The sequence below is a fragment of the Carlito syrichta genome, unplaced genomic scaffold (assembly GCF_000164805.1).
Source record: "Carlito syrichta isolate Samal-C Ts95f unplaced genomic scaffold, Tarsius_syrichta-2.0.1 Scaffold313876, whole genome shotgun sequence".
Classification (NCBI taxonomy): domain Eukaryota; kingdom Metazoa; phylum Chordata; class Mammalia; order Primates; family Tarsiidae; genus Carlito; species Carlito syrichta.
Genome location: NW_007257972.1, coordinates 376,121 through 398,747, shown reverse-complemented (window position 1 = coordinate 398,747; position 22,627 = coordinate 376,121). Strand labels below are relative to the sequence as shown.

The 22,627-nt window shown below is 37.7% G+C and overlaps 1 protein-coding gene across 2 annotated transcripts in view; it reads right to left on the bottom strand.

Moving 5' to 3' along the window:
* The window catches only part of DNM3 (dynamin 3), a 440,346-nt gene that overhangs the window by 85,924 nt on the left and 331,795 nt on the right, over nt 1-22,627 (bottom strand). The window contains exons 13-14 of one of the 2 annotated variants that reach the window (XM_008070637.1): nt 18,928-19,039; nt 10,635-10,646 (exon numbers count right to left, since the gene is read on the bottom strand). In XM_008070637.1, the coding sequence (XP_008068828.1) occupies nt 10,635-10,646; nt 18,928-19,039 (124 nt within the window). The remainder of the gene's footprint in view (nt 1-10,634; nt 10,647-18,927; nt 19,040-22,627) is intronic. The other variant, XM_021718845.1, reaches the window with a different exon arrangement.

Here is a 22,627-nt window from a genome sequence, read left to right as displayed (position 1 = left end):
CCACTGCACTCCAGTCTGGGCAACAGAGTGAGATGCCAACTCAAAAAAAAAAACAAAAAACGTCTCCAGACATTACCAAATATCTCCTGGGGAGCAAAGTTACTCCTGATTGTGAGCCACTGATCTAAGTAAAAATACATACAGATGATCTTTACCTTATAACAGTTTGACTTAAAGCTGGTGTGAAAGTGATATGCATTCAGTAGGTTCTCCAATTTACTATGGGTTTAAGGTAAGTTGAGGAGCAAGTAAATATTTTTTTCAGTTTCTTACTTGAGGGATTTTTTTAAAGTTTTATTTTATTTATTTATTTGTAGAGATGAGGTCTTACTACATTGCCCGGGCTGGTCTCAAACTTTTGATCGCAAGCAATCATCCTGCCTTGGCCTCCCAAAGTGCTGGGATTATAGACACAAAACTTGGCCTAGGTGTCTTTTTTTTTTTAAATACAGAGACAAGGTCTTGCTATGTTGCCCTGGCTGGTCTCAAACTCCTAGTCGCAAGTGATCCTCCACCTCGGCCTCCCAAAGTGCTGGAATTATAGGCATGAGCCACCGTGCCCAGCCTATAGGAATTAATTTCAGTGACAAAAGGATTTCAACAACCTGATCTTTTGTTTTCTTTTTTTTTTTGAGTTGGAGTCTCACTCTGTCACCTAGGCTGGAGTGCAATGGCATGCACGCTCACAGCCACCCCAGTGTCGACCTGTTGAGCTCAGGTGATCCTTCTGCCTCAGCCTTCCAAGTAACCGGAACTACAGGCAGTGCTACCACGCCCGGCTAATTTTTTTTTTTGATTGTAGAGATGAGGTCTCGCCAAGTTGCCTGGGCTGGTTTCGAACCCGCAGGCTCAGGCAGTTCACTCGCCTCAGCCTCCCAAAGTGCTGGGATTACAGGCTGAGCCACTGAGCCCAGCCTGATCCTTTCTTTAAGATTCTATTTTGCTCTGCATCAAACTGGCCTTCATTTATTTACTTATTTATGTTGAATCCTTTGGGATGTTACCATTATTCTCTTTAAATCCACTGTAATATAAAATGAGAAAGTTTGTGAGACTAATGGCGAATTGAGGAAAATAAAAATGTCCCAATCATAACTTTTCTTCAATTAAAATTTGGTCAATAATAGTTTATGCTGATGAGTGTATGTTGTCATTAAGCAAGGTTGGTCTTTAATATCCCATTTTGTTTTATAATTAGATATCCCTAAATAACACTAGCCTATTCTATTTTAGGGCTAACTCAATTAGTTGGCATGAAGCTGAATATATTTTTGAAACTCATATTTAAATACTGTTATGTATTTGCAATTTCCTTTACTAGATTCTGCTTATTTCAATAATTAAGGTAAGTCTGTTCTTCACTTTGGACTAAGATAATATGCATCAAGTTGAGGCAGGACAAAATGAAACAAGCAAAGAGTTTTAAGTTAAAGTGTGCTAGTCCTCTTTACTTGTAGTTTCTTTAAAAAAAATTAGAATTCTAAATAAGTGACTTTAGGTTTCGTTCTGGGACACTTGTCTGCCTATTCCATCCATTCAGAGTGCCTAATTTTAATATGCAAGTGTGTGGCGGAAATGATCATTACCCAATGATTGTAGGAATATGCTCCCTGGTCATTGAGTTTTTGACAAAGAACCTCACCCTCACTTGTTCAGCCTGCTTAAAGGTTACTGCTGCCCTTTACCTTCCCACACACACCTTTGGCGTAAAATGTTTTCTTACCTTACTTGCCTTCTAAGTTTATAAAAATAATATAAGAATGCAGAAACAAATTAACACACGAGTGTCTAAAGAAATTCAAAATAGCCCCTAATTCTTCTTCAAAACCACTTCCCACATCTTTTTGTTTGTTTATATAAATGCATACAGAAATACTTGTACACACATATACACAACTGTTCTCAGTCTCTTGCTGGTTCCTCCTCTTCTATATTTTTAAAGGACAGAGATGCTTTTCTCAGCTCTCTTCTTTTCTTATTTCTATACTTTCTCCCTAGATGCCAAGCATTTAAATATTTAACAGCTTCCAAATCTCTGTCTGCAAACCTCTTCCATGACCTCTTGATTCACATATACAACTGCCTAGAAGACATCTTCATTTGGATACTGAAGCAGTCATCCAATTATTTGGTTTTCCTTCAAGGCATTTAGTAAAATTGTACTTCTGGTCCATTTGAATTTAGGTGTGGTCACATGTTGTGCTTTGGACAATGAAAGGAGTGTGGAAATGATATGCTTTGTTCAGACAGAAGCATTAACAGCCAGCGTGTGATTCTCCCCTCATTCTTTTCCTCTGCCATAGGAATTGGCAATAATACTGTTGGCCTGGGTCCTGTAGTGAGAATAAAAAGGAGAAGTGCCCCAGTCCCAGTCATCTTGAGGAGTTTGCAGCTCAAGCAAGAAATGATGTAGCTTGAAGCTACTGAGTTGAGGGGCTGTTTGTTACATCATGATTACTCACCCTATCTTGACTGAACACTGATGTGTACTATGCATCTCAAATTCAGCATGACTAAAACGAAAATGTTCCAGTCTTTCTCCTTTCTTCCTCTATTAAATGTCACTAACAGGTACCCATTGTCCAAGATCCAAGAATCTTTTTAAATTTTGCTCCTTATCTCACTTTCCATATCCAATCCATCAGTAACTCAAAAGATTCGCACTACAAAGTCTATCCTGAATCCAACTTCTTCGGTTTCCACTGCTGGGACCTAACCCAAGCCATCATCATATCTTCCCTGAACTGACACTGCGTTCTTTTGACTTTCCATCTAAACACCACTCCCATTTTCTATCTTTTCTTCCCCCTCTGTCATATGTATTGCAAATGTTCTCTTTGATTTTTACTTGTTCCATTTTAAACCCTGTTTATTCTTTAGAGTCAGAATAACTCACTGGCTTTTACTACCATCAGCCTTAATTTGTCTGTGCTTAAATATACTACATGGGGACCAGATACTTTACCCTCTAAGTCTTTCTGCTCTTGTTCCAATTAGAGGTGCCTGGTGGGGGCCTAGCAAACACATATAGTAAATGTTCATGGTTAACTCTCTGAAACCAGAAGGAATTTTTTTCCCTAAAGGGAGAATTTCTAAGTAGGACACTAATGCTAATCTTGATACTTCAGTTGTCATCCTGTGTTTCAACTTTCAGATTATATATTTTGTAACATAAATGCACGGGTTCTAGGCAAATACATCAACTTTTAAATTTTATAGAATTTTTTTTTTGTTGTTAGCCTAGTATTATATGTTATCATCTTTAAGCCTCAATGAGATTTTTAAAACAGTGGAAAATCAAGGGCTAAAAGTTAGACCAACGAAATGGCTCCCTGGTAATCCTCAGACAATATACATCATTTGTACATTACACACACACAGTCATAGTGGGCAACAGTCCTGACAGGTACAAAGCTGAAATTTAAGGAAGAATGATTGTTCCAGGAAGGTGGGGAGGTTTCGTGTCATGGAATCTGAGCACTGGAAACAAAGACACTATTGAGAGCAACAGGCAAGGAGAGAATGTGAACATCAGAGACTTGTAACATGGACCTTCAACATGACATTCACTGAGGAAAATGACATATTTGCACAGGCAGGGTGAAGGGAAAGGAGTTAACAAACCTATATAATCATTACACAAATAATCATAATAAACAGAATCATATAATTATGTCAAGTTTTTAGAGTATTGGATGGTTAATTTCCACCTTAATTTTAATTTCCACAGTTATCTTTTATTTTCTTATAACAGTTAATCTATTTTCTTATAAACTTTATGTATTTTATGCTACTTATTGAACCTCCTGGGTATTCAGTTTTCATTATTTTATATTTTTGTTTTTTTTCTCACTATCCTCCATTTAAATCTCTTCCTCTTTTTCATTTTTTTTTTGGTGTGCATTTCAAAATCTGTTTTTGAAAGTTGCACAAATGATAGTTGTTTATCATATAAAATGAGAAAGTGACACAGGATCAAAAATTAAAATCGCCCATATTGTTAAATTTTTGGTGTATTTCTTTCCAGAATTTCTACGTGCAAAAATACATATATAAACTTTTTTTTAAGCAAAATGGGATTATGCTACCCATGGTGGGCACAATGCTTCTGAGTTTCTTTTTTTAGTTACTTTATCATAGAACTTTCCACTTCAACATATTTATCTCTATTTTTAAAAATGTGTTTCATAGCATTTATTGAATTGATGGACCATACTCTGACCAATTATTTCTGATGGATATTGATGCTGTTTTTAAACACTGATAATTATGAACAATATTTCAAAATCATCTTTGATCAAATTCCTTTATACTATTATTGAATCATTTGATAAAAATAATGTTTAGGAGTGAAATTGCTGGGCTATAAGGTTTGCGCCTAACCAAGACCCTTCATGCATATTACTAAGCTGGTCTCTAGGGAGGCTATGTGGACAGTTGGCACATGTAGGACATGAGAGGACAGTTTCCCATTACCACTTGTCATGTCCTTCTTTCTTGTTTCTCTAGTCTGAAGGCTCAGTAATGATGTCTGGCTGGCTGTTTTAATTTACAACTCTTGGTTGTTAGTGCAGTTGAACTTTTGTCTTACATTTGTAAGTCCTTTTTTGGGGGGAGCTATATGAATGCTCTACTGATTTCGTCAGTAGTCTTTTTCCTAACAAGTAGTATTTTTTTTTTTTCTTGCTTTGCCTTTTTCAGAAAAATAAATTGCATTCTATTTTGAGGATATTTAATTTATTTGTCTTTTTGCCTTTTGTTTACTTTTTGGATACAAAGGCTTTAAATTTGTATGTAGTTTAAATTTTCATATTTTCTAATTCATGAATTTTTACTTTAATCATTAATTTCTTTCTTCCCTGAGGTTTTTAGTTACTCTCTTTCCAACCTTCCAAATGTATAATTATTTACTTTCATTAAACCAATAATCCATTTAAAATAATTTTTCTTTTGGCATAGTACTGGTTATATCCAGCAATGTTTCCTATATAGTGTTTTCATTGCTATTATATTCCAAACGGTGTGCAAAGAAGTAGTAAAAATTTCCATTTGGATCCATTCTGGAGTGTGTTTTTTCATTGGTAATTAGTTTGGCTTCCACATTTAAAATTTTCTATATATCTCTAGTTTTCTGTAGTTTGCTAGATATTCAAATTTATATGTCTTTTAAATAAATTCGTTGACACCCTTTGACTTATACCAATCACATCCTTTTCCATCTTGGTTTTTGCCCAGTTGATCCTTCAAAGATCAGAAGGGTTTTAAACTCTCCCGGCTGTCATGATTCTGGGTAGTTTCACTGTACAGTGTCTTAACCACATTAAGATAAATTAACAAAAGAAATAAATTCCTACTTTTCAAAATAAAAATGCTCTGTAAGGGCTTAAATTTTAAAATAAAACTTATCACAATGTAAATTCTAAAATGATAATTGACAATAACACGTTTTCAAAAGAGGTATAAAGAAATTTTATTTTGGGGTGGTGTTAAGCCAATTCCATTTTTAAATACCAAAGCATACAAAAAGAAGATATCTACAACACTGTGAGAGAAAATATGTCAAAATAGTTGTGAAATCTAAAACATTATTTCCCATTAACTGGAGAGAAGTCACTTCATTTTGGACACAACAGAGGAAACAGAAACATATAAACAAGCCCTAATTACCCTTCAGAAGTCTCTGTACATCTACGTGCTCCCTGAACAGCAGGTCCACTCTTGCTTTCCTATAGCGTCCATTTAGCAAGATCAACACATTTGGGAACATAATAGAAATTTTAATTCACTTCTCAAAGTTTTCTACCCCCTATTAAATGAATCCTTTCCTCAATTGGTTATGATTAAAATCAGGAGGTTCAAAATATAGGCATTAACAATGCTCTTTTAAGGCTGGTCTGCCAAAAAAGAACCAAAGATATACTGGCTTTGCAACAACTGAGAGACAATTTATTTTTATATGCACATGGAACTAAAATAACATTTTGAGGCCAGTGAGTTTTCATCCTTGCTTTTAACTTTAATGATATCCTTATTGGATTATGCATATATTTAGTCAACCAGATGGGGGCTTTCTTAAATCCCAGGGCAACACATTTGCTGAACTTCTCCAAGAAAATCAGCGAAAGCATATACATTATTCAAATAAAATAAATACTCCTAATTGAGCTGACTGCACCTAAATTGCTTTCGGTCATGCATTTTCAATCTTAGAGAGGAAATGTACACTATGACACTGTGCTCTCTGCTTCTTTCATGGACCAAGATCATAACATACGTCATCAGCAAGATATTTCCAGCTTGTGAGGATAGGTATCTAGTGGCTATCTGTATCTTCTCACATATGACCAAGGACGATAATTTAGGAGATAAAGTTCTGGCATGGAAAGGCATAACACATTAACACATAGCACATTACTATCTGTGCTCTTTAATGTGCATTTTGGTGCCATTTGATTTGACAAACTCTGATCTTTGTAAGTGAATGCTAGAATCCAATGGATCACCAAAATAAGTACCCCCAGCAATAACTATTTTTCCCACTAACAGGGGCTGACTGTGTCCACCGGCCTTGCTGAATGTGTTGGGAAATCACGAGATAAAGTGCTTCTTATCTCGTGATTGCAAAAACAAGCAGTCATTGGATTTTCCTCTTATTCTTCTTTTCTTAAATATCAATGCTTCTAATATGTATAAAGTTAGTGCATTTAATCTAACTAGAACTTAATGAAGATGTGGTAATTTAAAAATTCTGTTTTAGCTTGTTTCTCCTTTTCAAATGATCCTTCTCTCCAAGCATTGTCAACCTTATACTTTTGCTAGGAAAAATATAAGACTCCTTCAGTTTAGAAAGATTGAAGTTAAGTGATTGCAAATTTCTCTTTCAAAAGCAATAAAAGACTCCTAAGAGAAGAGGTTACGTGTAACTTTTTCCCATAGTTTAAAACTTTTTGAAGCATTAATTTCTGAATATAGGATTCTTTTTAGTTTTTATTTGTGTATTTGTACCATCATTAACCTGAGAGCTTTTGTGATAGTATTTTGTATTCCTTATATTTTAACTAGTTCTCTACCTTTAACTTGCTGAATTTAATATTAAAAATATATAACCAAAACTTAGTCTTTAATAAAAAATAAAATGAAAAGTCTATTAAATTTCTAAAAATGTCCACCAAAAGAAGTCATCAAATTAGAGACAAAAATTAAGTGACTTATCTCTAGGACAAAGCATGTAGATTAATTTTTACTTAAGGTCTCAGTTCTGAAAATGGCACTTTAATTGATATTTGTACTCAAGAAACAAATTTAGAAAACAAACGAGCAAAAACAACCTCTGTGTTACACTATATAATTGTTCACATTCCCAAACCTGACTCAGGATATCCTGGATCGTGGCTTTCCTCATGAAGACATTGACTTGGAATCTATGGTCCAGGGGAACCTGTCTTAGGAGAGATAAACTCAACCCTAAGCAGCTTATAATATCACCATGCCAACAGAAAACAATTTCAAAGGGAAAAATAAGTAATAAAATTGGAAGGAAAATTTTTCCTGAGCAACTGTGATTTCACAAAAGGGAAATTTGCTTTTTAAGGAGAAATAGCAAAATACAGGAAGAATGTGAACCTTGTTGTTTTGCTCCATTATGCTTTTATAACATAAATCTAAGTGTGTATCTATTGTAGAAGTTAGTTTTCTTGGAGTTGAGAGAATTAGCTCCAAAATTCTAAGCATCATGTAAAGATGGATGAAGCAGATCAATGTAGTTGTCACTGGGAAAACCAATAGCAAGGTGTTCCATATACCCCGGACTACATGTGTGCGTGTGCTCACTATATTAACATATGTGGGAAGATGAATCCCTCCTGCTCATCTAAAGAAATATCTTTGGGAGGCCGAGGCGAGAGGTCTGCCTGAGGTCAGGGGTCCACGATCAGCCTGGGCAATTTGGTAAGACCTCGTCTCTACAATAAATAAAAAAAATAAGCCAGGAGTCATAGTGTATGCCTGTAGTTCCAGCTACTTGGAAGGTTGAGGTGGAAGGATCGCCTGAGCCCAGCAGGTCAAGGCTGCGGTGGCTGTGAGTGTGCTATTGCACTCCAGCATGGGTACAGAGTAAGATTCTGACTCAAAACAACAACAACAACAACAACAACAAAAACTATACATATATATATATATATATATATCAATTGAGCAGAATTCATTGTCTATAGAGTCTGGTCAATATAATAAATAATAAAGTGTCATGCATTACATAAGCGATTAGACTTTCCAGGTCTAAAATGAGTCACGCTGTACAGCTGGCTCATGTAGATGGCAGGCAATTAAGTCAGGTATGTTGCCTTGGGGACAACTCGGAACAAGCACTCTAGCATGAGAGGAAAAAAATAATCTTTTTCTCCTTTTGAAGAACCCAGATCTATACTCTGGAGACAGCACAGCTTGTGTTCCAGTGTTTTCCATTTATACTGAAATTCTAAGTTACAGGAAAATAACGCAGATGTGCTGTTTGTGATGTGAGGAGACTTTTTTAATGCCAGAGTCTATGGTCAGTATAATGACCATATTTTAAAAGTACAAGCATTATATTTTCCACAAACCATCACTTATTTGTAAGAAACAACTAAGAATAAGTCACAAGCAATAAATATCAGCAACTTCAAAGTATTAACTCTTTCAAAATCAAAACAGCAAGTGCATGCATTTTTAACACCCTTCAACTAACACTCCACCTCTAACCAGCACCCCTCAATGTCCAGATGTGGATGGTAAGTGTGGGTGCCCACAGACCCTGGAGGGCCTTCTGCATCACCCTGGAGGCATCCTTGATGAGCAATAATTGAGAATCTTTCAATTTTATTGTCATTGTATTTAATCATCTGAAAATCAGTAAACTGGATATTTTATTACCCATGAAGCAGGACACAAAAAGTGGAAGACTCCTGCTATGGAGAAATATTTTCTTTTGAGAATTTTACAAATGTTCTTCAGTCATCAGTGAGTCACTAGTGAAGAGACAAATCGTAACTACTTCTTGAGTGGTCTAAGAGTTAGTGCCTCCCAGGAATGTCAGCAGCTGGTTCCCTAGTCTGCGGCAAACACAGGTTCCCTCGTTAGTGCACTCACAATTAGTACAGGGTACTGTTTTTTACAGGGCTTTTTTTTTCCATATAAGAAATGCAACACATGAAATTCCAGAGTGAGACTCAGAGTAATGCAAGTGACCAGGACTAGACATACTTACTATTCAATAATTGAAATGTATGACAAGAGAAAAGAACTAAATATGGGTTTTGATATTTTGTCCATATAGAGTGGTACTAGTTATAAATATTATCCTTTACTTTGTGGAAGAAGTCTTTAATCGATTTCAAAAGTTACCTGCTGTTTTTTAAGAGTAGTATAAGTGGATTGAGTTCATCTCTTTAAATGCCTATCTTGTGCTTTTCTGGTAATACTTTAACTTTATTAAATATTATTACTTGGATCATGAGCAGTTATATCAAGATATAAATTTATAAAGTGACATATTTTCAATACCAACCATCTATCTCAACTTATTCCATAATAGCACATCCCATTAAATTAAACTACAAGAGATTTCCCACATTTGTTTTACATTCTATATGTATGGCTTATGAATTGCAGTTCTGATGAATTCCAGCTGGTTTAAATATGCAGCCCAAACCTTATATAACAGATTCTTTTTCATTCTTATTGTATTCAATGAGGCCCATTTTAAGTGGGCCACCTGGTAGGATAAAACACTAATATATCTCCGTAGGAACAACAACAACAAAAAAAACCAAATCACCCTGCTAAACTTAAGACCATCTTCTTAAGCTTCATTACAATTATATTTCTACTATAAGTGAGAACTAGTTCTAATCTTTTGGAAAAGTTAAATTAAATTTAAACAAACTAACAACCCTATGAACTACCTACATTGTTCATTTATCTATTATAACAAGAGCATTAAAATAATTTCCGCCATCCGTGCATTTCCTGGTTTCACAAATCCATCACACACATTTCGTACTCCCCCTCCATTCCCCACACCCTCTGCTTCCATCCAGCTGGAAGACATCAAGGGCTCACAAGCCAAGTGAAATGTTGGTCCCACCCTCCTCCATCCATTTTAAGGCACCTTCAAAGCCAGAGCACCGATCTAGTTCAGTTTCGTCAACAAAGCCAGCCATACTGCTATTTAAGACTCTAGTTTGGGGTTTTTATAACTGCATATTAACATGAGAGCTTTCATTTTTAGTCAAAACCTTCAGCTGCACTGGGTTTCATCAGACTGCTATGCCCTTTCTGCAGAAAAGTCCTCATTACCAAATCTTCATAATCTTTGTTCTCCGTGTGGAGCTCTTTCCTTAGAATATCAACCTCTCTGAACTGCCCGATAACCAGGCCTGAAGTACGTAATGTGTTTCCCTTCCAAAGGGTCACAACAGAACCGTCGTTGCGGTAGTGCAGGCATCCATCCCCCGCAAACATAAGCACATCCCGTAGAATCCATGCACTGTAACAAATGACATTCATTCCAACATGCACAGGAACACACTCGCCAGAACATGCAGGAGTGGAAGGGGCTGGGGAGTCAGAGACCTGCAACAGGACAGAGAACTTACTTTGTTGTTCCCCTGTGCGTGGAGCCGCAAGGAAAAGAAAAAGAAATATGTTAAACATAAATTTATTTTAAAAGTATGAGGTTGTTCTTACTAGAGCAAAATCAAAACAAATAAGTTAACTATTCGTTGACATCCCATACATACATGTACAGGGCTCATGCACAAATCAAAGAATCCACTTGGGCTAAATGAAACAATACGTTTATAACAGCAGAAAATCACGACAGAGATTTCTTCCCTCACTTTCTACTCAGAATACTTGGGGAATGGGAATCTGGCCAAAAAGAATTGGTTGGAATTGGTAACGAGTGAACTGTTAGCATGAAAGGCAGAGCATTTAGTGTGTTGGCCTGCCCTTTCCTGACAGCTCCGCCTCTAACATGCCAAGCAGTGGAAAATTTCATCAGCTAGTGCATTTTTAAACAAACACTGCATCCTTGGTTTCAAAGAAGGTGGAAAAAAGAGAAAGAAAGAAAAGAGAGCAGAGGAAAGGTGTGGGTGGTTCTGGGGAGACAGGGCAAGCAGACCAAGTTACAGCCTCCATCTGGACTGTCCCTTTATTTTGTAAATTATGAGTTTTGCCTTCGGTTGGCATGGGAAGTGAAGACTGTATAGTGGGGACGCCGCCAAAATAAACACTAGTCCACACTCAAGAAACGGGCCTGGAGAGGTTAGTCACAAAAATGTAGTCATTTCTAAAAGTGACACTCTGGGTAGAGACACAGAGAGCAGCCAGCGGCAGGCGGCTGGCAAATGGATCTCCTGTTTCAACCCAGAGCTGCAAGAGTATGATTTATATCAAACGATTTAACTCACATATGGCCTAAAAAAATAAAACGGTGATTCATTACTCCCAGGGCAGCCCCAGTCCTCAAGGTCAGATCCTGTGGGGAGACGTGATGGAATATGGGCTGGGAACAGATCTGAACTCCTCTCACAAGGGGCCCGGGAGGAATTTCTCGCCAAGACCGGGGGCAAGAGAGCTGTGGGTGAAGTGTGCATCTGTAGGGAGACTTCGGACATAGTGAGGCGTGCCAGGCGGCAGAGCTGCATTCAGCGTTTGTGTTGCAGACGTGGTGGTTTGGGGAATCATAGATACAGCAATGTTCTGGAGAGCCATCAGGCAATGGCCCCAGGAGACTGTGCCTTCAGGAAAACAATGCCAATTGGTGACTCCGGGAAATGCCCCAATCCAGGGACCATCACGGCCATCATATTCAATAGAAAACATAAATTCAAATACACTGATAAAAAACCGCAGAGAAGCTTCTTGGCATTGTGTGTTTCTGTGATAAAACCATTAATACACTGGTTTATATGAGACATAAATAATGGTACAAGAATGAATGAAGGAAAAAAGAGTCCTTTCTAAAGACTATGCCAACTGTTCCATAAGGCAATAAAGATCCCCACTGGGAATTTTATCGGAAGCAAAAGTCTGCTTTAGAGAATAATGGGACCCTGGTTCTCCGACGAAGTGCAATATTGCTGAAAATACCTAAAACAGATGGAATTTACTGCATGCCACAGCACTGCAGCTATTGATCTCCCAAAGTTTCAGGAGTTCAACCAGGCATTTCAGCACATTAGAGAATGACTGGCTTCCTCACTTGATGGCAGACGGTTCTGTTTGTAGTGGCAACAATGATGTCACAGAGTAGGAGACCTTAACCCTTAAACACAAGAAACACACGCAGAGGACATGGTATGGCATGGCCATTTCTCGTTTCATTCAGTCATCTCCCAACTGTCTGCTCTGAGAGAGGCATGGCTGTCATGAATGGCAAAATGTAAATGCTCTATCATTCCCTTCACCACTCTTCGTGGCAGCATTTATGTCTTGATTCCTGAAAACACTTCCACAGAGGAAAAACTAAGACTGTCAGAACTGGTTATGTGGCTGCTCTAAGTCCTGCCGAAGTTACAGGTAGTGGGGCTAAGTACCAGGTGTTTTAGGTATTGTGTCATTAGACTGTTGAATAAATGCATATGAGGGGTCATCATCACATTAGTAAATATTTATGGAGGCCCAGGGCCACTCTTCTTCTTCCCCTAAAATGACACAGGGACCTGTTCTCCTGTTATTTGACACACAGAATAATTCAGTTTGGGGGTCTATTCAGGAGGAATCTTTGAAGTACCAAAAGGACCTCATTGCAAGATGATTTCCATCTGTAAACCAGTTCTACAAGAATCAGTGATGGTGGAGAGTCCTGAGTTCAGAAGGGATAGTCATTTTCCAGGGTATTTTACTTTCTACACTCATTTTTAATCTCGTGAGAAACAATTCTACAGGGGAGGACCACTTACATGTACAGCAAATAGAAACCTCTTTAAAAGTTCTGAGGTAGTTTAGAAAATAGGCAAAACTGAATTTGCGCTAAATTTGTTTCCAGGACATACGTGGAACTGCAGGCTGCTTCTTTCAGATGGCCAGTAGGCAAGTGTCCGAGGTCAGGCTTGTGACTTCTCGGTCTCCAACAGCCTCTCTGCTCACTCCTGACTGACCAAAGGGATTATAAACATCTGGCCTGGCCCCCAGGCAGCAGCAGGATTCCCTTGAAACAACATGGCTTCCTCAGTCAGTAGTTGGGGAAGTTCTCCCCCACATACGCAGATCCCCCAAGAGTTTCCAAAGAAAAGGGAAGAACTACCAAATTGGTAATTACAGCTTCACAGACATATTAATGATGCAATATAATAAAGATAAAGGCTGTGGGGCACTGGATATGTTCATCAGTTGATGGCACCAAGCTAGCTGTGATGCATAAAAATCTTGATTTCATCTTATAAGATTACTCTGAGGAAGGTATTATTTTGAGTTTAGAGAAGAATAAACAATTGGAGGGTTAAGTGAGTTGTCTGAGCTACATAGCTAATAAATGGTAGGCTTGGATTCAACCATGAGTCTACTTGACTTAAAGTCCACCTTATTCTACTGCACATATTAGGATTCAAAGAATCTGAATTTGGAATTCCTTAATATTTACATACAATTTAAGTCATATTGTAGGCCAACAAAACTGTGCCAGGAAAGTCGGAAAGTCAGATGTTTGTTATATCATGTCCTTTAGATATTTAATCAAATACACATTTATTTATAGGAAAAATTTATGGAAGTGTGCCAGTAAAATAATCTTTTAAAAGTTCTCTACTGACACACACACACACACACACACACACTCAGTGAAAATAACAATTAATTACATTGGACCATCACATCTTTGCTTTGAAACAGTTTAAATTCCTAAATACATATTTAACGATAAACACATTTATAGTGGTTATAATTTCAATTTAGTGGCCACAGAAAATAGAAATGAAAGAAAAAAATTCTGCTCAATCCAAATTCAGATTTAATTATATTTTTAAAATATTGTGGCTACTCAAAAATATCAGGAGACTGATAGAATGCTAAGTTTATGGCTCAGAGGTTACATATAAACTCACAAGTAAGTCAGTAGCCTGAGTCCGCGGTCTCATTTCCATTTTAGAACCACAGACTTCACTGTTTAGACAAGAATTCTATATTTTGCCTTGGATTCAGACAGATCAAGGGAATAAAAGTAATCCAAGGGAATAAAAGTAATCAGAAAAAGCACAGGGGAAAACACAGTTGGGCTAGTGTATTTTATACAGATATCCACTGTAGTTCTTATCAAATTGTGGAGTAACAATTTATTTGCTGCTCTCTTCCACTAGACTTGAAATTCTTATTAAGCAGAAATCGCATTTTTAAAAATCTTTGAATCTCTAGAGTCTGTTTTAGTAGTGATGGATGAAGGGAAGGAAAGTAGGGAGGAAGGGTGGGTGGAAGGGAAAGAAAGAAAGAAAATGTTTTGAAGACACCAAGAGAAATGACTTAAAAGACGAAAGAAATAGGGTAGCAGAACATTTTGATAGGAGTGACATAAAACCATTCCATCAATTGGGTGTGATGGAAAAAGGCACAGTGAGAATGTTACTAAAAAGTGTGTATATATAACCTTACTTGAAAAAAAAAAAACTGCACAAAATATCGTTTTCAAATTTTTCAAATTTGGGAGATAGCTATTAATCTCAATGATGTGAAACTTCTCTAATATTTTAAAATAATCTATCTAAAAATGGCTCCCAGTCAAAATAGAGGTATCTTGTGCAGAACTTCATGGGTTTAGACATATGTTTATGCATGACACAAATGTTTCATTAGCCTGGCAGCAATGGACTAACTTGTAGACTCGATGGTTTACTGATACAAAAGCAAAATTACACTGTTCAGAAGTCCTGAAAAGGTACTTAGACAGAGGCATCTGTTATTAGGTTAATCTGACTTCCCCAAATCTTTCTAAATTAGGAATAATTACCTAAAAATAATTCCTTTCTCCCAAATATAAGTTAGTGTTTATGAAGTGGAGTCTTTAGATAAGCATTCTGTTTGGTTGATTTCAGTAGTTAGCTGCTATTTAAACATCTGAAGGTCAAGCAATCATGTAATATGACCTGTAGGGTTACATGGTGCATAAGAAATGCAAATATTGTTTATGATAAAAACTGAGAAAAAACAAAATCAGGCATACTGCAAAGTTTAATTTCTTGTCTTGTTGATGGTATGTAGTAAAAACCCCTTTCTATTGATTTTCCAAACAATTAAATCTAATGTGCATTCATAAACAAATAAAAATGATGTAAAAAGAATCAAAACATTAGCCATGTGTGGTGGCTCATGCCTGTAATCCCAGCACTTTGGGAGCCCAAGGTAGGAGGCTTGTTTGAGCTCAGCCTGGGCAACATAGCAAGACTCCATCGCTACAAAAAATAAAAAAAAATTAGCTGGGTGTGGTGGTACATGCCTGTAGTCCTAGCTACTTGGGAGGTTGAGGAAGAATTGCTTGAACCCAAGAGTGGGAGGTTGTAGTGAGCCATAATCATGGTACTGTACGCCAGCCTGGGAAACAGAATGAGACCTTGCCTCAAAAATAAAATAAAAAAACAATTAAAAAGTAGAATAAAAATAATAATCAAAACATTGTTTAGGGTATCTCTAGATTTTCTTAAAATCGAATATTCTAATTAAAAATAGAAAACATTAATTTGGCGAGGCTTGGTGGCTCAGTCTGTAATCCCAGCACTTTGGGAGGCCGAGGCAAGTGGATTGCCTGAGCCCACGGATTCAAGACCAGCCCGGGCAACTTGACAAAATCTGTCTCTACAATAAATTTAAAAAGTAGCCAGGTGTGGTAGCATGTGCCTGTTAGTTCCAGCTACTTGGAAGACTGAAGCTGAAGGATTGCACTCCAGCCTGGGCAGCAAAGTGAGACTCCAATTCAAAAAAAAGAAAAAGAAAACATTTCTTTGACTGTCTTTTGATATAGAGCTATAAATACATGCAAATCCAGACTTATAAAATAACATTTTACAGGAGGATGGATAATTTTGATTTTCTCAGACAGTTATTTTCTTGCAAGAGGGGCATTACATATTTGTTTAATACCAAACTTGTCTAGTGCATTTGATATAGGCTTAATTTAAAAATTCACGACATTTTCACAAATACTATAGTTGCATGTTAAGAAAGATACACACACGGTAATTAATATAACCAAGTACATTTGGAAGATAGAAAATAGTATAAAGTATTTACAATCCTACTGGGCTCAATGATCATATCCACAGTATTTTAATCCTCTCCTAGTTGCTAGAGAAAGTAGTTGGTGATGAAACTGGTGGTAATACTCATAATAAGGAATATAAATTAGAGTGCTTGTGCCTGCCCACTTTGGTGCTTTCCCTGCAGGATCTCATTTAATTACATCACCTCCCCTATAAGAGTCTATTGTTATACTTGTCTGGGAAATGAGAATCTTGGAATGTAAAACGGTGAGGTAACCTACCCAAGATCTCAGAGCTGGCAAGTGAACATCTGGAAGGAAACTTCAGGTCATGTGTCACTAGAGTCTGTGCTTGAACCCACAGGCTTTGCTACTTCTTGTTAGCCCCAAGCATAAGGAGCCTTCAAAATGCAAATCTTTTCCTGTCACTAAGTGAAGTGAAACCCAGTCACAGCTCCCCATCTCAGAATTAAATGCAAAAGACTCACCCATTTCTTTCAAGTCTCATCATCTGACCACAACGACCTGCTCTGCTAACCATCTGTCAACTTTGCCTTCCCTCACGGTGATGCAGACACCGAGCTTCATGGGGTTCCTCCAAGACATCGAGTTTGGTTTTGCACTCACCACCCTCTGCCAAGAATACTCTTCTTCAGACTTCCATCAAATACTCTATCCTTCCCTTAAAGAGCATGCTCAGCTGCCAACTCTTCAAAGAGGCCCTCCCTCAACACCTTTGCTAAATAAAGCTTGCTTGCCCCTTACCCTCATTCTAACTGTAACTTTAGCCTACTTAATCACTTCATGGAATGTATCACTATCTCAAACAATGCTGCACAATTATAGTGATTCATTCACTTGCTTAATGTCTGTTCCTTGGGGCAGGACCTTACTGTTCACCCACGTGTCCATAGTACCTAGAATGGTGTCTGGCAAAAGGTACATGCTCAGAGAACTTTTGTGGAATGAGTGAGTAAGAGTACTTGTGAAGTTTTAACATAGAATATTTGTGAAATTGAACACACTACCATCAATGGATAGAGAAGAGTAATAAATACTGATTAGAACTGAAAACAAAAGTAAAAGTGGTACTAGGGTTTTTTTAATGGTTTCTCATATACAATCTTTAGAGTGGTATATAACTATGCAAATCTGTATGCACAAACAGAAGAAAAACTGGACAGCAATTATGAAAACCACACACCGGGGCTTCTGTACCTGGGGATCAACAGGAAAGCATCTCATTTAACTTCCATTTGAAGGGCACACAGCAAGTTATGGGATGTGCGTTACTTTAGGCGCCAACCCGAGAAGTGTAGGATGAAATGAGGTAAAAAGGGCTATATGTGAGTCGAAATAACAGGAAAGAGGAGAATATTTTGGTACAAATCCTCATTCTTTCATTCCTGGAACTCTGTTAAGTTTCAGTATACCCCCAGGAATGTGATCAGTTTCAGTAAACTCCAGAAATCACTTAATTGTCTCATGTTGCATCCCTACACCTCCTAATTTCTCTTCAGAAAACTCTCCCTATTTTGAATATAAAAAGGACACGACTCGTGCATGACTGGTCCTATGAACTGATAAAGAGCCAGATAAGCCCCACAAGAGTCAGGGTGGACGAAATCCCCAAGGCCCAATCTCAGCACTTTCGTTTTGCATGTGGAAGGTACAGAGATTCTGGGGGCAGGGACAGAAAGTGGAGAGACTCCCTCATCAGTAGAGACTGTTTCATGGTGTGTGTACATATGTTGGGTAAGACTTCTGTTTAAATTCAGACCAGCCTGTGTAATATTACATTTTCAAAGAACACAAAGAGAAGTCTGTTTATTAACTTGAATGAGAGAAGTGTCTTCAAAACCCTTGAAGTATATCAATAAAGATAAGTGGAAATCATAATAGAATTTTTTTGTTCCTTCACACTCATGACATTAACCTGAATTTGCATGTGGATATAACTATGGATACAGGTAATACAGACATAATGAAAGAGGATAGATTTTTATTAAAATAAATATATTTTTAGGAATATGAAATATAAGTGTGCTTGTATTAATACCATGACAAGTGTGAAATAGCAAACTAAGGAAAAAAATATTTCAATAAAACAAAAAATTTTCTCTTGGTCTGAGATTGTATATATTATGTTTGATGGCAGAGTGGGGCATTTTATTTAAAACCACACTGATTAACTTCTTCAAACAGAAACCTAATAAAGAAAAAACACTGTTAAAAAGCAATAGAAGGCCAGGCATGATGGTTCATGCCTGTAATCCCAGCGCTTTGGGAGGTGGAGGTGAGAGGATTGCCTGAGCCCAGGAGTTTGAGACCAGCCTGGGCAACTTGGTGAGGCCTTGCCTCTACAACAAGCAAATAAATAAATAAAATTAGCCAGGTGTGGTGGCGCACGCCTGTAGTCCAAGATACTTTGAAGGCCGAAGTGGAAGGATCACCTGAGCCCAGCAGGTTGAGGCTGTGGTAGCCGTGAGTGTGCCACTGCACTCCAGCCTGGACGACAGAGCGAGACTTTGACTCAAAAAAAAAAAGCGATGCAAAAAGAGAAAACATAGTATCAGCTTAAAGTGTGCCAAATTAATTAAGTCAATAAGAAAACTAGTTTCTCTAGCATATGGCATGTCAAATTAATGTTTTCTTAAACATGGTTAATCAGAATTTTAAAATAAGAGATATATCCAACTTACTAAAGATTTGTCAGGATAGACTCCAGCTCTCAGTAGAGATGCCTTCCAGCTGTCCACATCCTCCTGCGAATCACACGCCAGCTCAAGGAAGCGATAGTCTTTGTACACATTCCTGGAATTTTAAAAAATCGTGCTTTTAGTTTTGAACCCATGTCAAAATGATTTTATGTCACTGTAGACAATGATGCATGAATGACAACCCAAATGGATAGCTCTCTGACAATCACTAGAGGAAAACAAAAACAATTCATATTTTAAAATGATTATTGAATTCCTACATGTATTTATAATTTTTTAAACTCACAATAAAAAGTTAAAGAGTTGTCTGTACTGCTAAGATATTAAAAAGTAAATTCAGATGCATTCAATATGATTATACTGGCATAACATTAAAAAATATATGCTGATTTACTTAATCTTCCTCTAATATTAGATAATTAAATAATTTCCTTTTTATTTTTACTATCATAATTAATGCTTAATTAAATATTTTTATCCATGAGCAACTGTCACATGTACTACTATTATTTTCTAAGGACAGATTCCTAGAAATAGAATTACAAGCTCAAAAGGTATGATCATTTTTAAGACACTGATACACACTCCCAATTACCTTTCCAGAAAAGGTGACCCAATTTAGGTAGAACCAGCAGCACTCAAGACTAACAGTCTTTCTTCTCTCCTTACCAGTAACTCTTCCAAGGAGTGCTCATTTATGCCAAAGAGCCTCCATTTCCCCACAACCTGGATGGTTCACCTGCTTATATCTCCTGTCCAGACCTGCCCCAGTCATACTGCCTACTGACTTTTCTTGAGTATTGCAAAGGAACTTTGACACGAACAACTGAACTGGTGATTTCCAACTTCTTCTTCCAACATTCCCATTTCATGTAGCAGTGCGTCATCCAGACATTTGGGGTATTTCTGATATCTTCCATTCTCTAATCTCTCTCTTCCATTTTGTCACCTAAAAGTGTTCCTCTCTTTAAACTGGTCTTATTATCATCAACCCTCTCTTGGACTATTACAATAGCTTCCTCACTGGTCTCCCAGCAATCCATGGCTCCTTTAAATTTGCTCTCTGTCCTGAATCTTCATGATCTTCTGGAATAAGACACGCCAATGGCTACTTGATTTCAGGAAAAAAGACCACACTTCCTATGATGGTCCCAAAGACCCTAAGGTCTGGCCAGTCATTACCTTCCTCTCTAGCTTTTTACATTTTTCTCTTTCTGCTCCAGCTACACTGGACTTCTAGTTCCTCCAAGAAGTCAAATGCACAATGCTTACCTCTAATGCCTTTGGATACGTGCTCTCTGCCTGAAGCTCTCTTTCTTTCTCTTCTGCACAGTTAATTCCTAGTTTCTTAGGGTTTCTGCTCAGTTACCACGTTCTCAGATGTAACTTCTCTGACACCCCTCCCGGGTCAGCTCCTCTTTCACAAATTTTCCACAGTTCTTCTTTTCTTTGTAGGACTTATCACAGCTGTGCTTTCAGAATTATGTGTGTGTTTCTTTTTTTTTTTCTCTCTCTCTACCCTTTCCTTCCTTCCTTTCTTCTTTTCCTTTTTCTTTCTTTGTTACTTAATTATTTATTTTGATTCATGTCTATCTTCCCAACTAGCCCATAAACTCCATGAAGACAAGGAATGAATCATTTTCATGTCTGCCGTTATACCCCCAGGGGCTTCTGGGAAGATAATTGCTTACTTCTATTCCATTCCCTCCACTTCCCACTCATGTCAAACAGACCTTCTCTCCTCAAGCCAAGTAGATATTAGGGCTGGCACTCAGGTAGAGTTCTGAACAAGACAGCTATTGTGGCACTTTCTTGCTCTGGACTGAACAAGAGCTTTGTGACTATAGCAGAAGAAGCCTAGGACAAGAACCAGCCGATCCTTGGTAGTGCTGTCCCCTCAGTGATCACAGGATCTTTGAGTGTGCCTGATCCTGTGGCTCTAAGAAAGTATGGAGGGACTAAGTTTTTCTACCCGAATGCAGGAGAAAGATTCCTTCCTGGTGCCTCCATAGATAATAACTGGCAACTTGCCTATAATTGACCCATGACAACTGAGATGTCTGCACCTTCCCGTGCTCACAGGACAAGTCCACTTAGAGCACCCAGCAGTTAGACTTGCGCTGCAATGAACAAATAAAAATGAAAGGATACCTAAAGAGGTTTTATAGCTAGAGAAAGAAAGAATGAAAAAAGCAATCACGACAGTCCATCAACGAAGAAGCACTTTGGGAGAAGCAGAAGACAAAAGAACAACAAGTACTTGAGGAAGTAAGTGCACGGCATTAAAAAAGACTCCTGGAACTAGAATTGAGACTTCTTTTTTTTTTTTTTTTTTGAGTTGGAGTTTCACTCTTACCCATACTGGAGTGCAGTGGCATGCTCCAGGCCACCACAGCCTCGACCTACTGGGCTCTGGTGAGCCTTCCGCCTCAGCCTTCCAAGTATCTGGAACTATAGGCATACGCTACCATGCCTGGCTAATTTTTTTGATTTATTATAGAGATGAGGTCTCGCCAAGTTGCCTAGGCAGGTCTTGAACCTGCGGGCTCAAGCAATCCACTCACCTCGGCCTCCCAAAGCACTGGGATTACAGGCTGAGCCACCAAGCCCGGCCTAGAATTGAGACTTCTAAATTAAAATATTGATTAGATAAGGTACAAGAAAGGATAATCAATGTTGCGACTGGAATTAGCAGCTTTGAAAATTCAATAGAGTGGAAAAATACAATGAGAGAGAAATTAAAAGGGTATGTAGGAAAGACCCAGAACATCTAACCTGTAAATAATAAAAAAGAAAGGAACATGAAAGGAGAAAAATAATTGCAAAAAAGAAACTTTTTTTTTTAAAGAAGCTTTTTCTGTGATCTAAAAAGGCCCAAGTATATACATCAAAAGTGAAATTTCAGGTGAATTTAAAGAGAAAAAAAATGACATTGAGACAAATGAATTTCTTTTTTTTTTTCTTTTCTTTTCTTTTTTTTTTTTTGAGTCAGAGTCTCACTCTGTCGCCCAAGTTGGCGTGTTGTGGCACACTCATGGCCACCCCAGCGCCGACCTGCTGGGCTCTGGCAATACTTCTGCCTCAGCCTTCCAAGTAGCCGGAACTACAGGCGCGCGCTACCATGCCCAGTTGCTTGGGCTGGTCTCGAACCTGTGGACTCAGGCATCCACTAACCTCGGCCTTTCCAAGTGCTGGGATTACAGGCTGAGACACTGAGACCAGCCCGAGACAAATGAACTTCTTAAAAAAAAAAAAAGTAAAAAAGAAAAGCTTGGTAAGCATACTTCCAGATAAACAGGTAAACTTGTATCACAGAAAAAAACCAAAAGTAAAAATTACTTAGAAAGCAATAAAAATATAAGCACTTCATATCCAATAGAGCAAAGACTGTAGGATAATGTATGACCTTAAATAAGCTTACCATTTAGAAAAGAAAGATCAATATTCATCTAGAGAAATCATAAAATAGTTTCAAAGAAACAAAAGAGAATTAACACAGATTAAAAACAAAATTATTGACATAGAAAATATAAAAATAGGCCAGCTCGGTGGCTCAGCCTGTAATTCCAGCACTTTGGGAGGCCGAGGTGAGTAGATTGCCTGAGCCCGCGGGTTTGAAACCAGCCCAGGCAACTTGGTGAGACCTCATCTCTACAATAAATCAAAAAATTAGCCGGGCATG